At 41.2% G+C, this 20,238-nt stretch overlaps 3 protein-coding genes and 1 pseudogene across 3 annotated transcripts; all 4 read left to right on the forward strand.

Moving 5' to 3' along the window:
• Nucleotides 1-55: 55 nt before the first annotated feature.
• LOC131104893 (gastrula zinc finger protein XlCGF57.1-like) lies at nucleotides 56-4,011 on the forward strand. Its single transcript, XM_058052550.1, has 2 exons — nucleotides 56-483; nucleotides 1,165-4,011. The coding sequence occupies exon 2, from the start codon at nucleotides 1,206-1,208 to the stop codon at nucleotides 2,604-2,606; it is 1,401 nt and encodes a 466-aa protein (XP_057908533.1). The 5' UTR covers nucleotides 56-483; nucleotides 1,165-1,205; the 3' UTR covers nucleotides 2,607-4,011.
• A 336-nt stretch (nucleotides 4,012-4,347) lies between these two features.
• On the forward strand, nucleotides 4,348-8,318 carry LOC131104898 (gastrula zinc finger protein XlCGF57.1-like). The gene is made up of 2 exons (XM_058052557.1): nucleotides 4,348-4,735; nucleotides 6,137-8,318. Exon 2 carries the CDS (start codon nucleotides 6,374-6,376, stop codon nucleotides 7,664-7,666), a length of 1,293 nt encoding a protein of 430 aa, XP_057908540.1. The 5' UTR covers nucleotides 4,348-4,735; nucleotides 6,137-6,373; the 3' UTR covers nucleotides 7,667-8,318.
• Nucleotides 8,319-9,363: 1,045 nt separating this feature from the next.
• Nucleotides 9,364-13,908, forward strand: LOC131104890 (gastrula zinc finger protein XlCGF57.1-like). Its single transcript, XM_058052547.1, has 2 exons — nucleotides 9,364-9,709; nucleotides 11,993-13,908. The coding sequence occupies exons 1-2, from the start codon at nucleotides 9,646-9,648 to the stop codon at nucleotides 13,474-13,476; spliced, it is 1,548 nt and encodes a 515-aa protein (XP_057908530.1). The 5' UTR covers nucleotides 9,364-9,645; the 3' UTR covers nucleotides 13,477-13,908.
• Nucleotides 13,909-15,137: 1,229 nt separating this feature from the next.
• LOC131104676 (oocyte zinc finger protein XlCOF20-like) lies at nucleotides 15,138-19,035 on the forward strand (annotated as a pseudogene).
• Nucleotides 19,036-20,238: the final 1,203 nt, after the last annotated feature.

The raw sequence follows: 20,238 nt of genomic DNA on the forward strand, positions 1-20,238 counted from the left end.
ATAATTTGCCTAAGGGATACGCCACAAATCAACAGTGCGCATGCGCGCACCGTCCGCCATCTTTGAAATACATTCCATTTCTGGGTGGCCTTCCGACAAAAACACAAAGGATATTTAAAGTATTTCATGTGAACGACACAGAAAGAAAGCGACTGTGACACGAATTTCAGTATGAACTTGTCTCAATGAACTTTGAAGCTTCTCAGGCTAGCATAGCTTCCTCGCTGCTAGGAAAGCAACCCGGAAGTTATCAACACATCGCTCAGCAGAGGCCAAGCTTGAGTGTAAAATGTCCTGATTGTGTGGGAGTGTATGAAGTATAAATGTCGATAACGTTGGTGGGATCAGCGACTAACTGCGGCTTTCGTGAGAAAGAACGAGAGCGGAGTATGAAGATGAACTTACTGGATCAAGAAGAGAACTAACGACAACGTTAACTACGGACAGTTTTCTGAAAGCATCAAGTTGTGTTACCCTGAGCAGGTCAGTACTTTCACGTACTTGGAGGCTTTTCGTTTGTGCATTAACACTACTTGTTAAAAAAATCCTCACGAATGTCCATTTTTAAGCCGCCGTGCCAGTGTCGGGTCGATACTGGTGTGTTTATATCATCAAATCGTTCACACGGCGGGTATAGTTTTATCGTTCTGGCAGTAGGACAAAATGGCGACTCGAGGTGTTCAAAAGCTCTGCACTGTTATGTTACAGTCAGGGGCGTATTTAGTCATTTGGGGGCCCAAGGCAAACCCAATCATTGAGTACATCCTTGTACTTCACTGACAAGTTTTGTCCCCTCAACAAATGTCCCCAAAATGTTTGGCGCATTTTGAGAACAGATGTTTTGATAAGACAGGCAAGCACATAGATAGTCCCACCCTGCAAAAGCAACAGTGAACTGACTCTCCAGCCAATCAAAAAAAAGCATTTGCAACTGAAAGGACTGAACGGGTATTTGAGCGGTGACCTCGTTCATTCATGCGCGAAAAAGAACTAGTTCTTTTGACCCGATTGTTCATGACCGACACACCACTACCTGACACTGTAGAGATTCTCCGAGACATGGTCAGAACCTTCGCTGGTGCAGGACCAGTGCCTCACATGACGATGCAAAGCAAAACTGGACTTGTATAACGCCTGTCTTTGTCGTCGTCTTGTCTCCTGCAGATGTCCGTCAAGAACATCTTCCCTCTGAGCAGCACCAGTGGATGCGCTCCAGGATGGAAGAGGAGGAACCGCAGCCCCCACACGTGAAAGAGGAAGCGGAGGAAACGCAGCCCCTTCACATTAAAGATGAACAGGAGGAGTCACAACCCCCTGACATTAAAGTGGAAGCCCCTCCCCATTTTAGAGAGGAAGAAGATGACCCACAGTATTTCTACCTTGAAAAGGAAGAGGAAGCGCCACAGCCTCCTCGCATTAAAGAGGAAGAGGAGGAGCCACAGCCCCCCTGTAGTACAGAGGAAGAGGAGCATCTCAGCATCAGACACAAAGGAGAAACAAAGGAGCGTTCAGTTGTTGTTGGCCATGAAAGTAGTGTGGTGTGTGGTAAGAGATTCTCTCGAAAATGTTCTTTAAAAAGACACACAGAGACACACACACATTCTGCCTGCTCAGTTTTTGGTGAAGGAATCTTTGATCCGTCACATTTGAAAGAAGACACAAGAATACACACTGAAGAGAAACATTTTCCTTGCACAGTGTGTGATAAAATATTCTCTAAGAAAGGTCATTTAAAATTACATACAATTGTCCATGCAGGAGAGAAACCTTTTTCTTGCACGGTGTGTGGTAAACAATTCTCTCAGAAAGGCAATTTAAAATTACACACAATTGTACACACTGGAGAGAAACCTTTTTCTTGCTTGGTGTGTGGTAAAAGATTCTCTCAAAAACGTAGTTTAAAAATACACACCAGCGTACACACAGGAGAGAAACCATTTTCTTGCACAGTGTGCGGCAAAGGATTCTATGACAAATCTGGTTTAAAAACACACACAAGACTACATACTGGAGAGAAACCTTTTCCTTGCACGGTGTGTGGTGAAAGGTTCTCTCAGAGGGGGAATTTAAAAATACACGAAAATGTACACACTCGAGAGAAATCTTTTGCCTGCTCAGTTTGTGCTCGAGGATTCACTACAAAGTCAAATTTGAGAGCACACACTAAAATACACACAGGCGAGAAACCTTTTCCTTGTACCGTGTGTGGTAAAAGATTTTCTCAAAAACGAAGTTTAAATATACACACAAGTGTGCACACTGGGGAGAAAGCTCTTTCCTGCACGGTGTGCGGTAAAGGATTCTATGACAAATCTGGTTTACAAATACATACAAGAGTACACACTGGAGAGAAACCTTTTCCTTGCACAGTGTGTGGAGAAAGGTTCTCTCACAAGAGCAATCTAAACATACACACACGTGTACACACAGGAGAGAAACCTTTTGTATGCTCGGTTTGTGCTAGAGGATTCACTAAGAAGTCATATTTGACAGCACACACAAAAATACACATGGGAGAGAAAACTTTTCCCTGTTCCCTGTGTGGTAAAACCTTCTCTCGAAAGGTAGGTTTAATAACACACACAAGAATACACACTGGACACTAGCCTCGTCGCAATAACACATTTTACTGGATGACAATTATCCCCCAAATTATTGCAGATAAACGATATTATGGACATTATTTAGAAATATTGAGATACCATTCATGTAGTGAGAATGTATACAATAATAACGTGAGTACACCGTGGCAAAAGCATTAAGCTTTAATCTTAGTTGGAACGTCAAGAGCTTATAATTAAAGTGAATTAAACGACATACTAAATGTAAAAAAATGTAACAAATGTGACAAATAAACGGGCAGCTGCACGGCGGCCGAGTGGTTAGCACGCAGGCCTCACAGCTAGGAGACCGGAGTTTAATTCCACCCTCGGCCATCTCTGTGTGGAGTTTGCATGTTCTCCCTGTGCATGTGTGGGTTTTCTCCGGGTACTCCGGTTTCCTCCCACATTCCAAAAACATGCTAGGTTAATTGGCCACTCCAAATTGTCCATAGGTATGAATGTGAGTGTGAATGGTTGTTTGTCTATATGTGCCCTGTGATTGGCTCAAAAGTTTAAAAGTACACACAAGAGTATACACTGGAGAGAAACCTTTTTCCTGCTCAGTTTGTGCAAGAGGATTCATGAAGAAGTCACACTTGAGAGCGCATGCGGAAATCCACACTGGAGAGAAACCTTTTCATTGCTCAGGGTGTGGTAATTGTGAGCCCTGAAAGAAGTTTGAGATGGCTCTGAATGCTCTGAATGCAGTTTTTTTCAAACACTGATGTCACAGGGAGCCAGACTTCCTTATAAGGGCGTGCCAGGATATGCCTGCCCTCCTCCCACCTTTTTCACCGTGCTAGCATAAGTTAGCGTTTGTTTGTGTTGCAATATCGAGTGTACATGGAGCATCTTACCTGCAGGCACCGATGTCTGGAACCCGGGTAGCCGATGTCGTGGAAATGTTCCAGTATTCTGGTTTCTCCTGAGCTCCACCGCACCAGCAGTGCCTACATTGCCACTCTTTGAGTTCATACACGGTAAGTCAGGGGCAGCTCTCCGAAGGCTTTATTCATTTATGATCAACTCTTGTGCCAACAAAATTCAAAAATGGGGTTCAGCAGTAGTCTGGAAGTCCTCAGGAGTGCTTGGTAGTGTGACCAATCACAGCAAAGTGGGCGTGCCTGGAGGCGGGTCATGGGTGGAATGAATGAAAACAGACCGTTTTGGACATACAGCTGAATTGGTGCAGATTAGGGAAGATCTGGAAAGTTGCTGTGTGGGTTATTGCGTGGAGATGCTCTATGGGAGTCCACATTTCAATACAAAGGGCTGAAAGTCAGCACAATTGGCCCCCATTTCACAAAAATGTAAGTTTATGTTATGTTTGTTTATTTCTTGTTTTGTTTGAAATATAAAATTGTGTGAAATTCAATGAAAAGTGTTTATATATGATCAATAAAGTGTATTGTGTTAAAATCTAAACCTTGTGGTTAGGCTTCCAAAGTTGTATTATTGTAAAAGTTGTAAATGTATTTTGTGGCTGCGATAAAATATGCAATTTTTTTTTTTATCCAGTGGTGGTCGATTTTAAAACAACAAACTGAAAATCTGTTAATTTATTTGTCGCTCTAAACACAATTGACGGCTTTTCCCCCTCATTTTTGTCTCTCCTACTTGTTTTTTTTCCCGCAGAATCTCGTACAACGTCATATGCAAATTACATGCATATTAGCCAATGGCGTCGCCTAACGACTTAGCCAATACCTACTATTGTTACTGAGGAGTGAAAGCGCATGCGCAAATAAGTCGCTACCTTAGCAATGCATTCCATTTCTCGGCAGTCTCAGCAGAAAATCGAATTTATAATAATTTAAAGTACTTAATATGAACGACACAGAAATTAAGCGGTAGTGAGAGACCGACACATTAATTTCAGTATGAAATTCTCTCCATGAACATTAAAGCTTCTCAAACAAGCTTACTATACATGCAGCTAGCTGACGAGCTGCTAACATAGAAACCCGGAAGTGCAGCGATTTAACTGCACCTGTGAATAAATCTATTTAGCCGAAAGAAAAAGAAGTGTGAGAAAGAACGCTAGCAAAGTACGAGGAGGAACTTTCTCGAACAACAGAGGAGAACAAGCGACAACGTCAACTACTGGAGCTTCACTCAGAAGCATCAAGCAGGTTACTTTAACTCTTACTTTCACGTGCTTTTATTTTTATTTGTGCATTTCTCAACGTCCATTTTCTTGAAGTAGGTCACATGACCACCGTGCCGCCATTAAGTGTCGTGCCTGTGTTAAATCGATACTAGCTTGATGAGATTGTTGATTTTATTTATATATGGTAAAATTAAAGTGTTCACAGGGTATAGTTTTAGCAGCAATTAAGTATGGGATTATTATATTTCACAACAAGAAGTTATTGACTATAACCACCTCCATTGCGTATGTTTTAAAAAAAATTTGGTCCATGTGTGCGTAAATAACAGGCAATCTCTGTATCTATATAGCATACATATCCTGTCATACATTAATAGACATTTATTTTAAGGTGTGGCGGTTTTTATTTTATAAGGGTGCACTGCTACAATCAATTACAATTACAAGAGGCCCTGAGATAGACAATTTTATATCGATGCATTCAGTCATGGAAAACATTATGACGCCACCCTAGTTGTTAATTTTAATGCCTGGCATTCATACAAAATATTACTTAACCTTTGCCATTGCTGTAATTGGGTGGGCACACCCACTCCGCTGCGATTGGTCACACTCCCCAGCGACTTCCTGATTATTGCAAACAACATGAAGCTGCACGTGAGGGCGCTGCATTTAGTTAGTCCAGACAATCTTGGCACAACGTTGGTACTGGAAATGTGGTCATTACACGTTTTTTTTGCGGGACTACTGCGTTCCAGACAGCGAGTGCTGTGGTCGCAAACGCGGACATTAATGCACCTTTCCTGGTGAGAGCGCGCTGCTTCTGGTTTCAGGATATTTCACTTTCAAGTTCATGTTCATGTTCACAAAAACAGGGCTTGGGAGGGGGGGCCTTGGCCGGAGAAGCAGAGCTTGTGGGAGGGTAGCGAGTGTATCGTGCCTACAGCCATGCCCATAAGGAAGCCCGCTCCTCTGTGACATCACAAAAGAACAGTTTTGCAACGCCCTCAGAAACCGAGTGTTTTAAGTCACCCCAAACTTCTTTAAGAGCTCACTTCCAAATACTCAAACTTCATTATCTGAAACTTTGGCATCATTTAACCTGAAAATACAACATTCTAACAACATTTATAGGTCAGAAAAGTGGAAAAAGCATAATAGGTCCCGTTTAAAACACAATTTAAACATTTCTTGTCAGGATTTCCCACCATGAAGACGCGTGTATCTGTAAAAGACACGTTTAGTTCTGCTTTCAAATAACATTTCCTCCGAATAACATTTTACTTAGAGCCTCAATTTGGCCAGAGGTGGATGGTTGAAGCAATTGAACAGCAATACAACTCCTTGTGTCAGCTGGTGAGATTCTCAGATGATGCAAGGCTGGACTTTGTAAAGCCTGTCTATGTCTTCTTGTGTCCTACAGACATCAGTGAAGAACATCTTAACTCTGAGGAGAAAGAGCGGATGTCCAGGATGGAGAAGGAGGAATCACAACCCACCCAAATTAAAGAAGAAGAAGAAGCAGAGGAGCCCCCTCATATTAAAGAGGAAGAACCACACACCCTTCATCTTAAAGAGGAAGAGCAGGAGCCACAGCCCCACCACGTTAAACAGGAACAGGAGGAGCCACAGCCTCTTTACATTAAAGAAGAGGAAACACATGCACTCCATTTTAAAGAGGAGCAGCAGGAGCTGCACACCCCCGATAGTGGGGGAGGACGACGAGGACCACAGCACCAGTCAGGAGGAGCTTGAAGGAATGGAGGAGTTTCCGGTTGTCGGCCCCGAGAGTGGTGAAGATGATGAGGACGAAGGTCAGGAACGTTTTCCTTGTTCGCTGTGTGGTAAAACATTCCCTCGAAAATGTTCTTTGCAAAAACACACAGCGAGACACACACCTCTTGACTGCTCCGTTTGTGGTACAGGACTCAACGATAAGTCACATTTGACAGAACACACAAGAATACACACTGAAGAGAAACTCTTTCCTTGCACAGTGTGTGGCAAAACATTTTCTCACAAAGGTAGTGTAAGTAAACACATGAAAGTACACACTGGAGAGAAACCTTTTTCTTGCACGGTGTGCGGTAAAGGATTCTATGACAAATTTGGTTTAAAAATACACATCAGAGGACACACTGGAGAGAAACCTTTTTCCTGCTCAGTTTGCGGTAGAGCGTTCAGTTACAAGTCAAATTTGAGAGTACACACGCAAATACACACTGGGAAGAAACCTTTTCTTTGCACTGTGTGTTGTAAAGGATTCGTAAGCAAAGGTGCGCTAAACAGACACGTAATAGTACACACTGCAAAGAAACCTTTCCCTTGTGCAGTGTGTGGTAAAGAATTCTGTCGCAAAGGCAGTTTAAAAAGACACACAAGTGTACACACTGGAGAGAAACCTTCCTCCTGCTCAGTTTGTGCCCGACAATTCGGTGACAAGTCAAATTTGAGAACACACACAGAAATGCACGCTGGAGAGAAATCTTTTTCCTGTTCAGTTTGTGCGAGAGAATTCAGTCACAAGTCAGGATTGAGGGCACACACAAAAGTACACACTGGAGAGAAACCTTTTCCTTGCTCGCTGTGCGGTAAAAGATTCTCTCGAAAAGATGGCTTAAAAACGCACACAAGTGTACACACTGGAGAGAAACCTTTTTCCTGCTCAGTTTGTGCCCGAGGATTCACTAAGATGTCATATTTGAGAGCGCACACAAAGGTACACGGTGGCGAGCGAGAGAGAGAACCGTTTTCTTGCACGGTGTGTGGTAAAGGGTTCTATGACAAATCTGGTTTAAAAAGACACACAAGAGTACACACTGGAGAGAAACTGTTTTCTTGCACAGTTTGTGGTGAAGGTTTTCTTGGGAAGGTATCTCTGAGAAGGCACATAAGAACACACTCAAGTAAAAAAAACAAAACAAATAAAAGCCAAGCGAGACAGTATTCATAGTGAAGTTGTATAAAATAACTTCTGACATTGTGAACTGACGGGGCTGCACGGCTCACAGGACCAGGGTTCAATTCCCCCTCAGCCATCTGTGTGGAGTTTGCATGTTTTCCCCGTGCATGCGTGGGGTTTTTTCCGGGTACACCGGTTTCCTCCCACATTCCAAAAACATGCTAGGTTAATTAGCGACTCCAAATTGTCCATAGGTTTGAATGTGAGTGTGAATGGTTGTTTGTCTATATGTGCCCTGTGATTGGCTGGCCACCAGTCCAGGGTGTACCCCGCCTCTTGCCCGAAGACAGCTGCGATAGGCTCTATCGACCCTCGTGAGGATAAGCGGTAGAAAATGAATGAATTCTTGGGTGAATTTGACTCGCCCACCCACCACTTTGGGATGGTCCAAACATTTAAAATGATTTCCTTTCATTTCAATATCCACCCATTTGTGTTAGTCCATCCATTTATATGCATCATACCATAACAGTACTTTTCCATTATATGATCTTCTGTTGATGTTGAAATTGCAAGTAATAAATATACAAAGAATCCAATTCAGTTTCTTGGAGGAAAACTAGTTCTGAGTCTTTATTTTGTTTTCTTTTATTTTTTTGTTTCACTTCATTAGCTTTTTGTATGCCTAAGTTGCATGAAAGGAAATGCGACTTCTTCATATATGGTCAATAAAGTATTTTGTGTTCAATCTAAAGTCCATGTTGCAGTTTGAGGTTACGCTTCTAAAGTTGGTGAATTCTTGTGGCTAAGTCGGGTACAGTCAAACTTTTGCCCCTGAAACTTGTTCTTAACCTTTTTCACCTTGTGTACAAACTTTCAAATAGAAAGGGGCCTGGCTCATTCAAATATAAAAGTAATGAATCAAAATCACTGAAAATCACTCCGGATTTGATTTGTATTCAGTTCCGATAAAGGGAAGAGACTCTCAAATCTAGTCCTGTCACAATAAGAAATTTACAAATGATAGTTGATATTCAATATTATCTATAATTTTTGAGACCATTTTATTTGACACACTACATGGTACTCAAGTATAGGGGCGGATATTAATAAATATTGATAATATTGACCCCAAAGTTGGTATCAATATTGATTGATACCAATATTAAAAGATTTTGGGCTTCCTGTCCGGCTGCAGCGGTTTCATTCAAGTTGCTCAAATGTTTTTCAGAATTTTAACTGAGTAAACATCTAAAAGTAAAATAACACAAAAATGTCCTAAAAATCCCTAAAAGTTCCCCAAGTATATTAGTGTGTGTGTGAATGTCTAAATGAGAGGAATTAACTTAGATTTTTGAGTAGAAAGAAGCATAATCAATAGTAAGTACATTGCATTGCATTCATTTAGCGCAGCGTTGACCCATCCAATATGGCGGCGACGTTGACGTACGACTTAGCGTTGGCCATTTATGTCTATGGTGCTGCAATGCATTGGATTGTGTGGCATACCGGAAGTGATGTCATCGATGATGCTACAGAGTTTCGTTTCGGCCCAGGGCTTCTTGTAATGTTAAACTTTTGGTTTAGCGTGGCTTGTTTTCAGCTATTGGAAATTGGAATACCACCGTCACTACAATTCTAATAAAACTAAAAGTAATACAAGTCATACACGTATTATTCGCAGTATTTTACAGTCGGAACATTTGCGAATCACAGAGCAACAATGCGCACGCGCACGCAGACCGCCATCTTGGAAATACATTCCATTTCTGGGTAGCCTTCCGAGAACACAATTGGCAATTATTTGAAGTATTTAATGTGAACGACACACGAGTGAACAGAAGAAGAAATATTTGTAGTGGACACCGTCAGGTATTGTGTGAGGACGGTTGTTGTGATAATGTGCCCCGGATAAAGAAAGGGAAGTTTGGGACGGCGTGTGTATTTCCAAAAGGTGCTTCTTCCATCAGCTGTCCCGACTATCTTCCCTCGACCCAAACTGGCATCGTTGAGTGTAAACACAAGGCCCAATGCGGACGGGAAGACGTAAAGAAAAAGGCGAACACGACGGTGGAACAGCGTACCAAGGTGGCAGTAAGTAAATGCACATTTTTTCTCTACTAGATATACAAATCTTATAATAATAATAATGCGTTTGTATGCCAAATTCTAAGGCTAGCTAAAGAGGGACCGCTTAACAGTCATCATTTATTTTCCCTGATCGCTGGCTTCTGAAACTGATATAGCTCCTTATTTTTTCAAGTCTTGAAAATAAATGTATACATGCATGTGGTAACCACTATTTTACTGTTTACTCAGTGTAAATTGACCCTGTAAAGGTCAATTGTTATATAAAATTGACACATTTTATGTTGTTTGCCTTCAGAAATCACTTCATGTTTGAATTTTATTTCCTGGTTGACTGTTGCCTCATCCATCCATCCATCCATTTTCTATATCGCTTATCCTCTTTAGAGGAATATTTATTTAAGGAATATTTATTCCTTTTAAAGTTGATAATGCCATTTAAATGTGTGTTTAAGAAAGCGGAATCCTACTGTGTTCAGTGTTTACATTTAAAAAAATATTTGTTTAAACTTGAGACCTGTAATATTTGTTACCATTGTCTTTTTTTTCATGTAAATTGAGGCAGCAAAAGCAGTATCGGCCACAAATATCGACCCAAGCAAAATCATCCATCGGCTAAGGGTGATGGAAAAAATCGGTATCGGCATCAGCCTGAAAAAATGCCTCATTTACACCATCAAGGTTTCTGAAGCTGTGGCGGTGGGCCACATGGGACTACCGTCGCTGTGTCGTGCCACTGCTGCTTCTGATATATATTTTTTTATGATGGAAAATACATTTTTAATGACTTATTAACCTAGAACATGAAAAAATGTTAATTTAATGGTAATAGTTACTCCAGACTCCATTCACTGTGCAATATCTGATCAAGCTCCATGTGCAATATTAAGGCTCTAAGTGCAATATATTAAGTTCTAAGTGAAGTATTTCTATAATGCCTCATATTAACTCACTAGCAAGATTTCATAGTGTATAGACTGGTCATATATTTCATCTCATTTCATATTATCTGCAAACTGCATTTGTATATAACTATTGGTAAAATTGCTGATTTGTTAATTATTGTTAATTTCCCCACTGAGGGACGAATAAAGGCATATCTTATCTTATCTCTTATCTTAAAGTTGCTGAGAGCACTTAAAGGGGACCTATTATCCTTTTTCCACTTTTCTGACCTATGAATGTAGTTAGAATGTTGTATTCTCGTGTTAAGCAAGGCTAAAATTTCAGATAATGAGGTTTGGACATTTGAAAGTGAGCCCTGAACGAAGTTTGGGATGGCTCTGAACGCTCGGTTTCAGAGCATTTTTTTTCTAAAACTGGTTCAGGTAGCCGGACTTCCTTATATGGGTGTGCCAGGGTATGCCTGGCCTGCTCCCCGCTCTGCTGCACTCTTTTGTGGAAGATTTCTCCGTGTTATCATGCTGTTTATTTTGTGTAAGTAAGCGGTTGTCCGTATAGCATACAAGCTCACCGATGTCCTCGGAAAAAAAAACATGTAATGACCACATTTCCACTACCGTTGTTGTGCCAAGATTGTCTGCACTTAGTAAACGCGGTGCGCTCACGTCCGGCTTTAGAGCTCCACGGCACCAGCAGTGCCTGTGACAAAGTGTGTCCGACAATGAGTGCTCCTCCTCGGGCAGGCGAGGTGGACACAGCGCCCTCACACCCGGCTTTTCCTGAGTTCCACCGCACCAGCAGTGCCTACGTTATCACATACATGGTAAGTCAGGGGTTTCCAAACTGTGGCTCCTAACCACTTTTAAAGTAGCTCTCCAAGGTTTTCATTCATTTATTATTAACTCCGATACTGACAAAATTAGAAAGTAGTTCCAGCAGTAGTCGGAAGTACTCCAGGGCGATTGGGAGTGTGACCAATCACAGCAGAGTGAGCGTATCCTGAGGTGGGGCGTGGGTGGAATAAATTAAAACAAACCGTTTTGGAAATCCAAGGAGATACAGCTGGAATAGGTGCAGATTCTGGAAGATCTCCAAAGCTTTCTGTGCTGGTTATTGTGTGTAGCTGCTCTTTTGGAGTCTACATTTCAATAGAAAGGGCCGAAAATGATAATAGGTCCCTTGAATGTTTGTTCAATAAGAGTCCAGGGTTATGATAGCACATGTGTATTTTAACAGCAATACTACTTCACATGTAGTACACAAGTACAAGTACCCTGATTGATTGAGATATTGTCAGAACCAATGCTGGAGCAGGAGAAATGCCTCACCTGACGGAGCAAAGCTGGACTTTAATAAAGTATGTCTTTGTCTTCTTGTGTCCTGCAGACGTCAATGAAGAAAATCTTCCCTCCGAGCAGCAGGAGTGGAACTCTGGGATGGAGAAGGAGGAACCACAGCCCCCCCACATTAAAGAAGAAGAGGAGGAGCCACAGCCCCCCCACATTAAAGAAGAAGAGGAGGAGCCACAGCCCCCACACATAAAAGAGAAAGAGGAGGAGCCACAGCACTTCCATGCTAAACAGGAAGAGGAGGAGCCACAGCCCCTCAACTTTAGAGAGCAGGATCCACTGCTGCCCGATATTAGACAGGAAGACGAGGACCACAGCATCAGTCCGGAGGCGCTTGAAGGAATGGAGGAGTTTCCAGTTGTTGTTGTTGTTCCTGTGAGGAGTGAAGATGAGGAGGACAAAGATCAGAAACGTTTTCCTTGCTCGGTGTGCGGCAAAAGATTCTCTCATCAAGGTAGATTAAATAAACACACCAGATTACACGCTGGAGAGAAACCTTTTCCCTGCACGGTTTGCGGGAGAGGATTCACTAGCAAGGCACATTTGAGAGCGCACACAAAAATACACACTGGGGAGAAACCCTTTCCTTGCTCGCTGTGTGGTAAAAGATTCTCCCAAAAAGAGAGTTTAAAAATACACACTAGAGCACACACCGGAGAGAAACCTTTTTCTTGCACTGTGTGCGGTAAAGGATTCTATGACACGTGTGGTTTAAAAATACACACAAGAGTACACACAGGAGAGAAACCTTTTTTCTGCTCAGTTTGTGCAAGAGGATTCAGTAATAAGTCAAATTTGAGAGCGCACACAAAAATACACACTAAAGAGAAACTTTTTCCTTGCTCGCTGTGTGATAAAACATTCTCCCGAAAAGGTAGTTTAAAAAGACACACGAGAGTACACACTGGAGAGAAACTTTATCCTTGCACTGTGTGTGGTAAAGGATTCTCTCACGAAGGTAGTTTAATAAAACACACTAGAGAACACGCTGGTGAGAAACCATTTTCCTGCTCAGTGTGTGCTAGAGGATTCACTAAAAAGTCAAATTTGAGCGCACATACAAAAATACACACTGGAGAGAAACCCTTTTCTTGCTCACTGTGTGGTAAAAGATTCTCCCAAAATGAGAGTTTAAAAATACACATGAGAGCGCACACTGGAGAGAAACCTTTTTCCTGCACCGTGTGTGGTAAAGGGTTCCGTGGCAAATGTGGTTTAAAAGTACACACAAGAGTACACACTGGAGAGAAACCTTTTTCCTGCTCAGTTTGTGCGAGAGAATTCAGGAACAAGTCAAATTTGAGAGGACACACAAAAATACACACTGGAGAGAAACTTTTTTCCTGTTTGCTGTGTGATAAGACATTCTCTCGAAAACTGAGTTTAAAAAGACACACAACAAGAGTACACACTGGAGAGAAACCTTTTTCTTGCACAGAGTGTGGTAAAGGATTCTTTGACAAATGTGGTTTAAAAAGACACACTGCAAAGAAACCTTTTCCTTGTGCGATGTTAGGTTAAATATTCGAACACAATGGCAGTTTAGAAACACACAAGAGTGTTCACACTGTAGAGAAACCTTTTTCTTGCACTTTGTGTGGTACATGATTTTCTGAGATATCTGTTTTAAAAATGCACACAAGAGTACACACTGACAGAAACATTTTCCTTGTTCACTGTGTGGTACAAGGTTGTACACACCACAGAGAAACCTCTTTCCTGCACACATTTTGGGATATTCCTGGGTGAATTTGACTCCCAAATGTTGGAAATGATTTGATTTAATTTGAATATATACCAGTTTGTGTTAATCCATCCAGTTATATTCCTCTGACAGTGGTCAATCATTCATTATATGATGTTGTGTTAATGTTATAATGCTAAGTAATATTTGTTTTGTATGCCTCTGTAGTAGTTGTTGTACGCCTCTTCAGTTGCATTAAATAAAATGAAACTATGGTCAAATTATTTTGTGTTTTAATCTAAAATCTTAATCCCATCCAATTCAAGGCAGGATGAACACACACAAAATACCGAAACAAAAGGGGGATGGACTCATAAAAGTGGTGTAAAAGACTTGATACTGAATAAATTCAAATTCAAATTGTGTGTCAGTACAATTGAAGTAAAGTACTCCTGTCTCACAGGTGGCCAAAACGCAAAAGTGGACTTGTACCGAAAGTGTGCAGACGTGACTCGGAACAGAAGTATCTGAATGAAGACATGAACTTGTGAATGTATGAGCTCAGTATGAAGTCTGCATAAATCCTCATTTCATGTTAAAACGCTGTATAATAGTCTTAGATGATGGTGGTCAGCTGCATATGCAGTTTTATAACATATTTTCTTTAATATTCCAACTCTATGCTACTAAAAGGATGTTTTTCTACATAATATTGTGAGTTTATTGACGTAAAATTGACTTTTTTGAGATAATACAACGTTTTGCTTTTTCTTATGATATGAGTTTATTGTTGTAAACTTTTGACTATTTTCCTCTTTAGAATACGACTTTTTTCGTAAATATTATAGGAACAACACGCGAACATCAGTCTATTCAGGCGAGAGGCGGGGTCCACCCTGGCCGCCAGCCAATCACAGGACACATAGCGAGAGGAACAGCCATTCACGTTCATGCCCATGTGATACATGCCCTCCAATGCTTTGGAACGGGAGGCAAGTCCGCCAGGAAATGACGTCACTGAAGACGTTCCAAAGCCATGGCTTCAACCCAGGCTCCTTGTAATGTTCAACATTTGGTTAAGGTTTACTTCCAAAGTTGCTAGGATGTCTCCCTCTGATGCATGACTTGTTGTGAAGCCCCGGGAGATGAGAACACTAACGTCACTACAATATTAACTAATATATAAATAATAATGAATAATAATTTAATAAAACTTCCATTAATAATTTTAATGAAACTAGTGTGTGACGTCCTTACTTTGGTATCCCCCCCCCCCCCCCCCCACAGGATGTGCTGTTATTCTGAAGGCCGGAAGTGGGTGTGTTTAGGTAGCTTGTTAGAAATGAGTGAAGAGACGAGCGACACATAAATAGGTTACACTGGAATTAATATACATATTTTATACATATTTTTTGTTTATGTTTTACAGTCTGACATTTCGGAATCAAAATGTATTTTCCCAAAACAAAACTCGACGTTTCACCGAAAGGATGCGCCATAAAGCAACAATGCGCATGCGTCAGTAGTGCGCCATGTTGGAAATACATTTCATATCTGGGTCCGACAAAAACGCAATTGATAATTATTTAGAGTATTTAACGTGGACGACACACGAGTGAAATGACAGACGAATTACTCTTTGTAGTGTAAGAAAGAACGATAGGAGAGACGAGGAGGAGCAACAGAGAAGAACGAGCGACAACGTTAACTACTGGACTATTTTTCCCCCCAGAAGCATCAAGTTATGTTACCCTGAGCAGGTTAGCTTAACTCTTAACTCACATGCTAATAACATTTTATTTGTTGATTAACACTACTCATGCAAGTGTTTTCTCCATGAATGTTCATTTTCCCTATGCACGTTTATTTACGAAGTGAAGGGGTGGTGTTTATATTCATATGTTGTCATGTTGTTGTATCATTGTTACATTGTTGATATTGTTCCTTCTGTATCGTCATATGGGTCACATGGCGGGTGTAGTTTAATCGACAGTGTAGTAGCGGTTCGGCAAAATGGCGGCATGAGATGCTAACAAGCCATATTTTACAACAAGACCTGATTGGCTTATTAGCTGCGATAGGCACCAGCCATAGCTGCGACGCTAATTAGGACAATCGGTGTCTTTTAACAACATGATGTTGTTTTCTTTGTATTTTTATGCTGTTTTCCAAGTGCTCATGACACCCATGTTTGATGTTCACTTTGTTGGTTTTAAAAGGCATATCTTAGGGATAGATGTATACTTGAATGTTGACATGTTTACACTTTTGTGCCATTGAAAAACAAACAGGTTGGAGATTGGTGACGGAGGAGGAAGTGACATCATCAAGAGAACACGTCCTCTCTGGATTACGCATGAAATGCTGTGTTTTTATACTTTTGTGGTACATTTTTGATTTTTTTTGTTCTTTTTCTAATGTCATGCCGGATTGCTGTGTGACAGGCTATTGCTCGAACACTCGAGCAAACGGAGTAAGCCTTTTCACGTTTCCAAAAGACCCCATTCGCCGCAATCAGTGGACCAGGCAAGTGCTACGATCACAAGTAAAATGGACACCGTCTGATTCCTCGGTATTGTCTTCGTCGCATTTCGAGGACGGTTGTTTTGATGATGTCCCCAGGATAAAGGAAAGTTTGGAACTTCCTGTGTATTTCCAAAAGGTGCTTCTGCCATCGGCATCTTTCCTTGACCCAAACTGGCATCTGCGAGTGTAAACACAAGACCTAATGCAGATGGCAAGATACAAAGAAAAAGGAGAAAACCCAAAAGAAATTCAACCATGGAAAATCGTGCCAAGGTGGCAGTAAGTAAATCAACTTTTTGTCTACTCGGTATATTCTACAAATCTTAATGTGTTTTTATGCCAAATGTCAAGGCTAGCTATGTAGTAACTTAAAGATGTCCCGATCCAAACTTCACGATCGGGATCGGCTGCCGATCTATTGTATTTTGAAGATGGGATAAAATTGCCATCCACCATGAGATTGTGTCGATCCGATTGCCGTTTAACCGTTCATCACTCTGGCCACACTCTCAACATGGTGGTGCTTAATGCCTCTCTAGGCATCCTCTGGTTGCCATTCGACTCCTGCCGCCTGGACGAAGAACAGAACGCAACACCACCATTCAGACATGTCATGGTCAACATATCCAGCGCCCAATGAAGTTCATATTTGGACCAAAAAGGGTTGGGAAGCCAAGAAAATGTGTATCGGGACATCCCTAGGAACCGTGTATTATTTATTGATAAGTGTTCATTACCACCTCATCAATGAATGTTGTTCATGTGTTTACCCAAAACAGTTCAAAGATGCATGCTCGGATGCTGGAACCCAGGTTGCAGTCGAAATAAGGCCAGCATCAAGGATTGTTGTGACTCAAAATCAGCGAGGAGGTTCCTGCAAAGGTCATTTAAAAATGTATATATTTCCCTTCAAAATCCACTTTTAATGTTTGAATTTCAAGGCAATGATGGCTATTTCATGGCTGACTATGACCCATCGTCACAAAATATAAAAACAACCTGTCACGACAATCAATGAACCGCAGGATAAATAAAAAAACAACTCGATAATTTTGCCGGGCTCCATATACTGACATGTGCAATCGGTTTGATTTCCTCCTGTCTCTCTCGTCCAGACAAGAGGGTTCACTCTGTGCATATGTCTCAACACCCCGGGCGCGAACTCTGAGTGAACCCTCCTGTCAGTCATTCAGTCTTTTTGTCCCAGGGGGTGGAGGCGGGGCCGCTTGTGAGTGCACACACAGAGTAGTGCAATTAAGAGGTGGCATTTACACTTGCACGCATTTATGAATTGATTGGACTTTATGTATAGATTCAATGTGTTCAATAACTTACATTCATTTCATCAGAGTGTAAACACTCTTTAAAGCCTCGCCTTTCTCACTTGCTTACCAACATGGCAGACTTTCTTCTCCATTGTGTACTACACAGTGTTTCATGCGTTTCAGCTAAGAAGTCAGTCTCACTAACTTGGTGTCTTTTGGTGTGTGGCGGGGAACAGCGGAGACTGATGATGGAGAGAGGAGGCTCCAAGGAAAACAACAACGAGGGGGAAACGGAGGAACGGGACAAAAAGAAAAGGCAGAAGCTGTCAAAAGTTGGGAATCATTTCAAACTCGCGGTGCAGTGTTTGCACTGTCAAACGGAGCTGAAGGACAAGGTACGAGTCTTTCCTAGCACCTGACGCCAAATGGTATGCTTGGCTCACGTGACAAAAGTTAGACAACACATGGGGCCACGTGAGAATGTGGGTGTGGTTTAATAAAGACTGTCTTAGTCTTCTTCCATTGTGTCCTGCAGACATCAGTGAAGAACATCTTCCCTTTGAGGAGCAGGAGTTGAACTCCACGCAGGAGCTGCATCTTCCAGACATTAAAGATGAAAAGGAGGAAGAGCCACAGCACTTCCACACTGAAGAGGAAGAGGAGGAGCCACAGCCCTCCTACAGTGGAGAGGAAGAGATGGATCACAGCATCAGGCAAGATGATCTCCATGGAATGCAGGAGTTTGTGGTTGTTCGCCCTGTGAGGAGTGACGACGATGATGAGGACAAAGGCCACAAAGGTTTTCCCTGCTCGGTGTGTGCTAAAACGTTCACTCGGAAATATTCTTTAAAGAGACACGCTGAGTTATTACACACAACGTATCCCTGCTCATTTTGCGGCAAAGGCATCGAGAAGTCCGATTTTAAAGAACACACAAGAATACACACCGAAGAGAAACTATTTCCTTGCATAGTGTGTGGTAAAACATTCTCTCACGAAGATAGCTTAAAAACACACACACAAGTACACACTGGAGAGAAACCTTTTGTTTGCTCGGTGTGTGGTAAAAGATTCACTCAAAAGGGCGGTTTAAAAATACACACAAGTGTACACACCGGAGAGAGACCTTTTCCTTGCACGCTGTGCGGTAAAAAATTCAGTGATAAATCTGGTTTGAAAATACACTCGAGACTACACACCGGAGAGAAACCCTTTTCTTGCACTGTGTGCGGTAAAATATTCAATCACAAAGGGGCTTTAAATGATCACACAAGAGTCCATACTGGAGAGAGACCTTTTCCTTGCTCTTTGTGCGGTAAAAGATTCAATCACAGAGGTGCTTTGAAAGTACACACACGAGTACACACTGGAGAGAAACCTTTTCCTTGTACGGTGTGCGGTAAAGGATTCTCTCACATTGGTGCTTTACGAGTACACACAAAGGTACACACTGGAGAGAGACCCTTTTCCTGCTCCGTTTGTGCAAAAGCATTCGCTGAGAAGTCAAATTTGAAACGGCACATAAAGAAACACACTTGAGGGAAACCTTTTTCCTGCACAGTTTGTGGTAAAACTCTCCTGTTGGAAGACATCTTGTCAAAATGACAGTAACTCATCTATTACAGTAATTACATTATTGGTGTCGATAATCATGTCAAGCCACACCTCTTGTTATGATAGCAGACTGAGGTTCAGTGCAGTGCCTCCACACAGTCTGATGCTGATGCTCTTTCTGAACACATCAACAGCAGTGCAATGCCAACACCAATGGGCTCGAATTTCTCAAATTTTGCCCATTGCTCAAACCTTTGTAATATGTCGTCTTGATTTTGGCTGCATTGTCTTTTGCATAATCATTTTCTTTTCTTGCATGTCTGCTTTGTTTGATAGCAAATGCTAACAAGCTGTGTGTCTAATGAACGCTGCAAAGCTGATTCATATGTTATGGACACTACTATTAATTAATTAATCAGCGCTGTTTTGTAGTTGACATGAAACATGTTTTGGTTGCATGTACGATACAGTACAGGAAGTTATACTTCAGTATGCTAGGCACTGATTGGCTCAGCGTCCTGTTACACAGCTGAAAATTCCTTTTACTCATGTGAGTGAGTGACTTTTGAGTAACTGCTTTTGTGTGTAAATCTAATTATCAGTACATAAATACAGTTCATCTCCCAATTCTAACGTGTGAGTCTTATGTCTGTCGTGTTTTCTATCACAATACAGTACCATTATGTTTGCTATATTTGGTTATATGAGCATAAAAGTGATTATAGGGTGTTATTTCAAGTCTACTGGGCTCTAATAGTGTCAAAATGTGTTTAGATCATAGTCATATTGAGTATCCAGTGAACTGTACTATTTCTGTATGATTCCAATCGTCTTTTTTTTTTTTTTTACTTTTTCTTGAGGAAAAAAAAATCCCTAAATTTCAGATTCCCTAATTAAATACCGGGCTGAATTTTCTCCGTTGTTATACTTTTTAAAAAAATATAATTACTAACTTCAATTGTACAAAACAATGTAAGCAGAATTACAGGAACATAAAAGTGCAATTCTACAGAACAATATCAACATAAATAAGAAAAAGAGTAAATAAAGTAAGGGATGTGCGAGGGATATTGCTTGAAAATAAGAACAAAAAAACAATAAAAAACATGTCACTTGAGCTTGTTCTTCATATGAATTGTTTTTAGAACGTTCTCCAAAGTATGAAAGGTTTTCACTGCTTTTCTATTTTTGAATATCAGCTTCATTGATTCATATAATATCTTCAGTTCAGAAGAAAACCCGTGCATATTTGGC

Source organism: Doryrhamphus excisus, chromosome 16 (genome assembly GCF_030265055.1).
Source record: "Doryrhamphus excisus isolate RoL2022-K1 chromosome 16, RoL_Dexc_1.0, whole genome shotgun sequence".
Taxonomy (NCBI): domain Eukaryota; kingdom Metazoa; phylum Chordata; class Actinopteri; order Syngnathiformes; family Syngnathidae; genus Doryrhamphus; species Doryrhamphus excisus.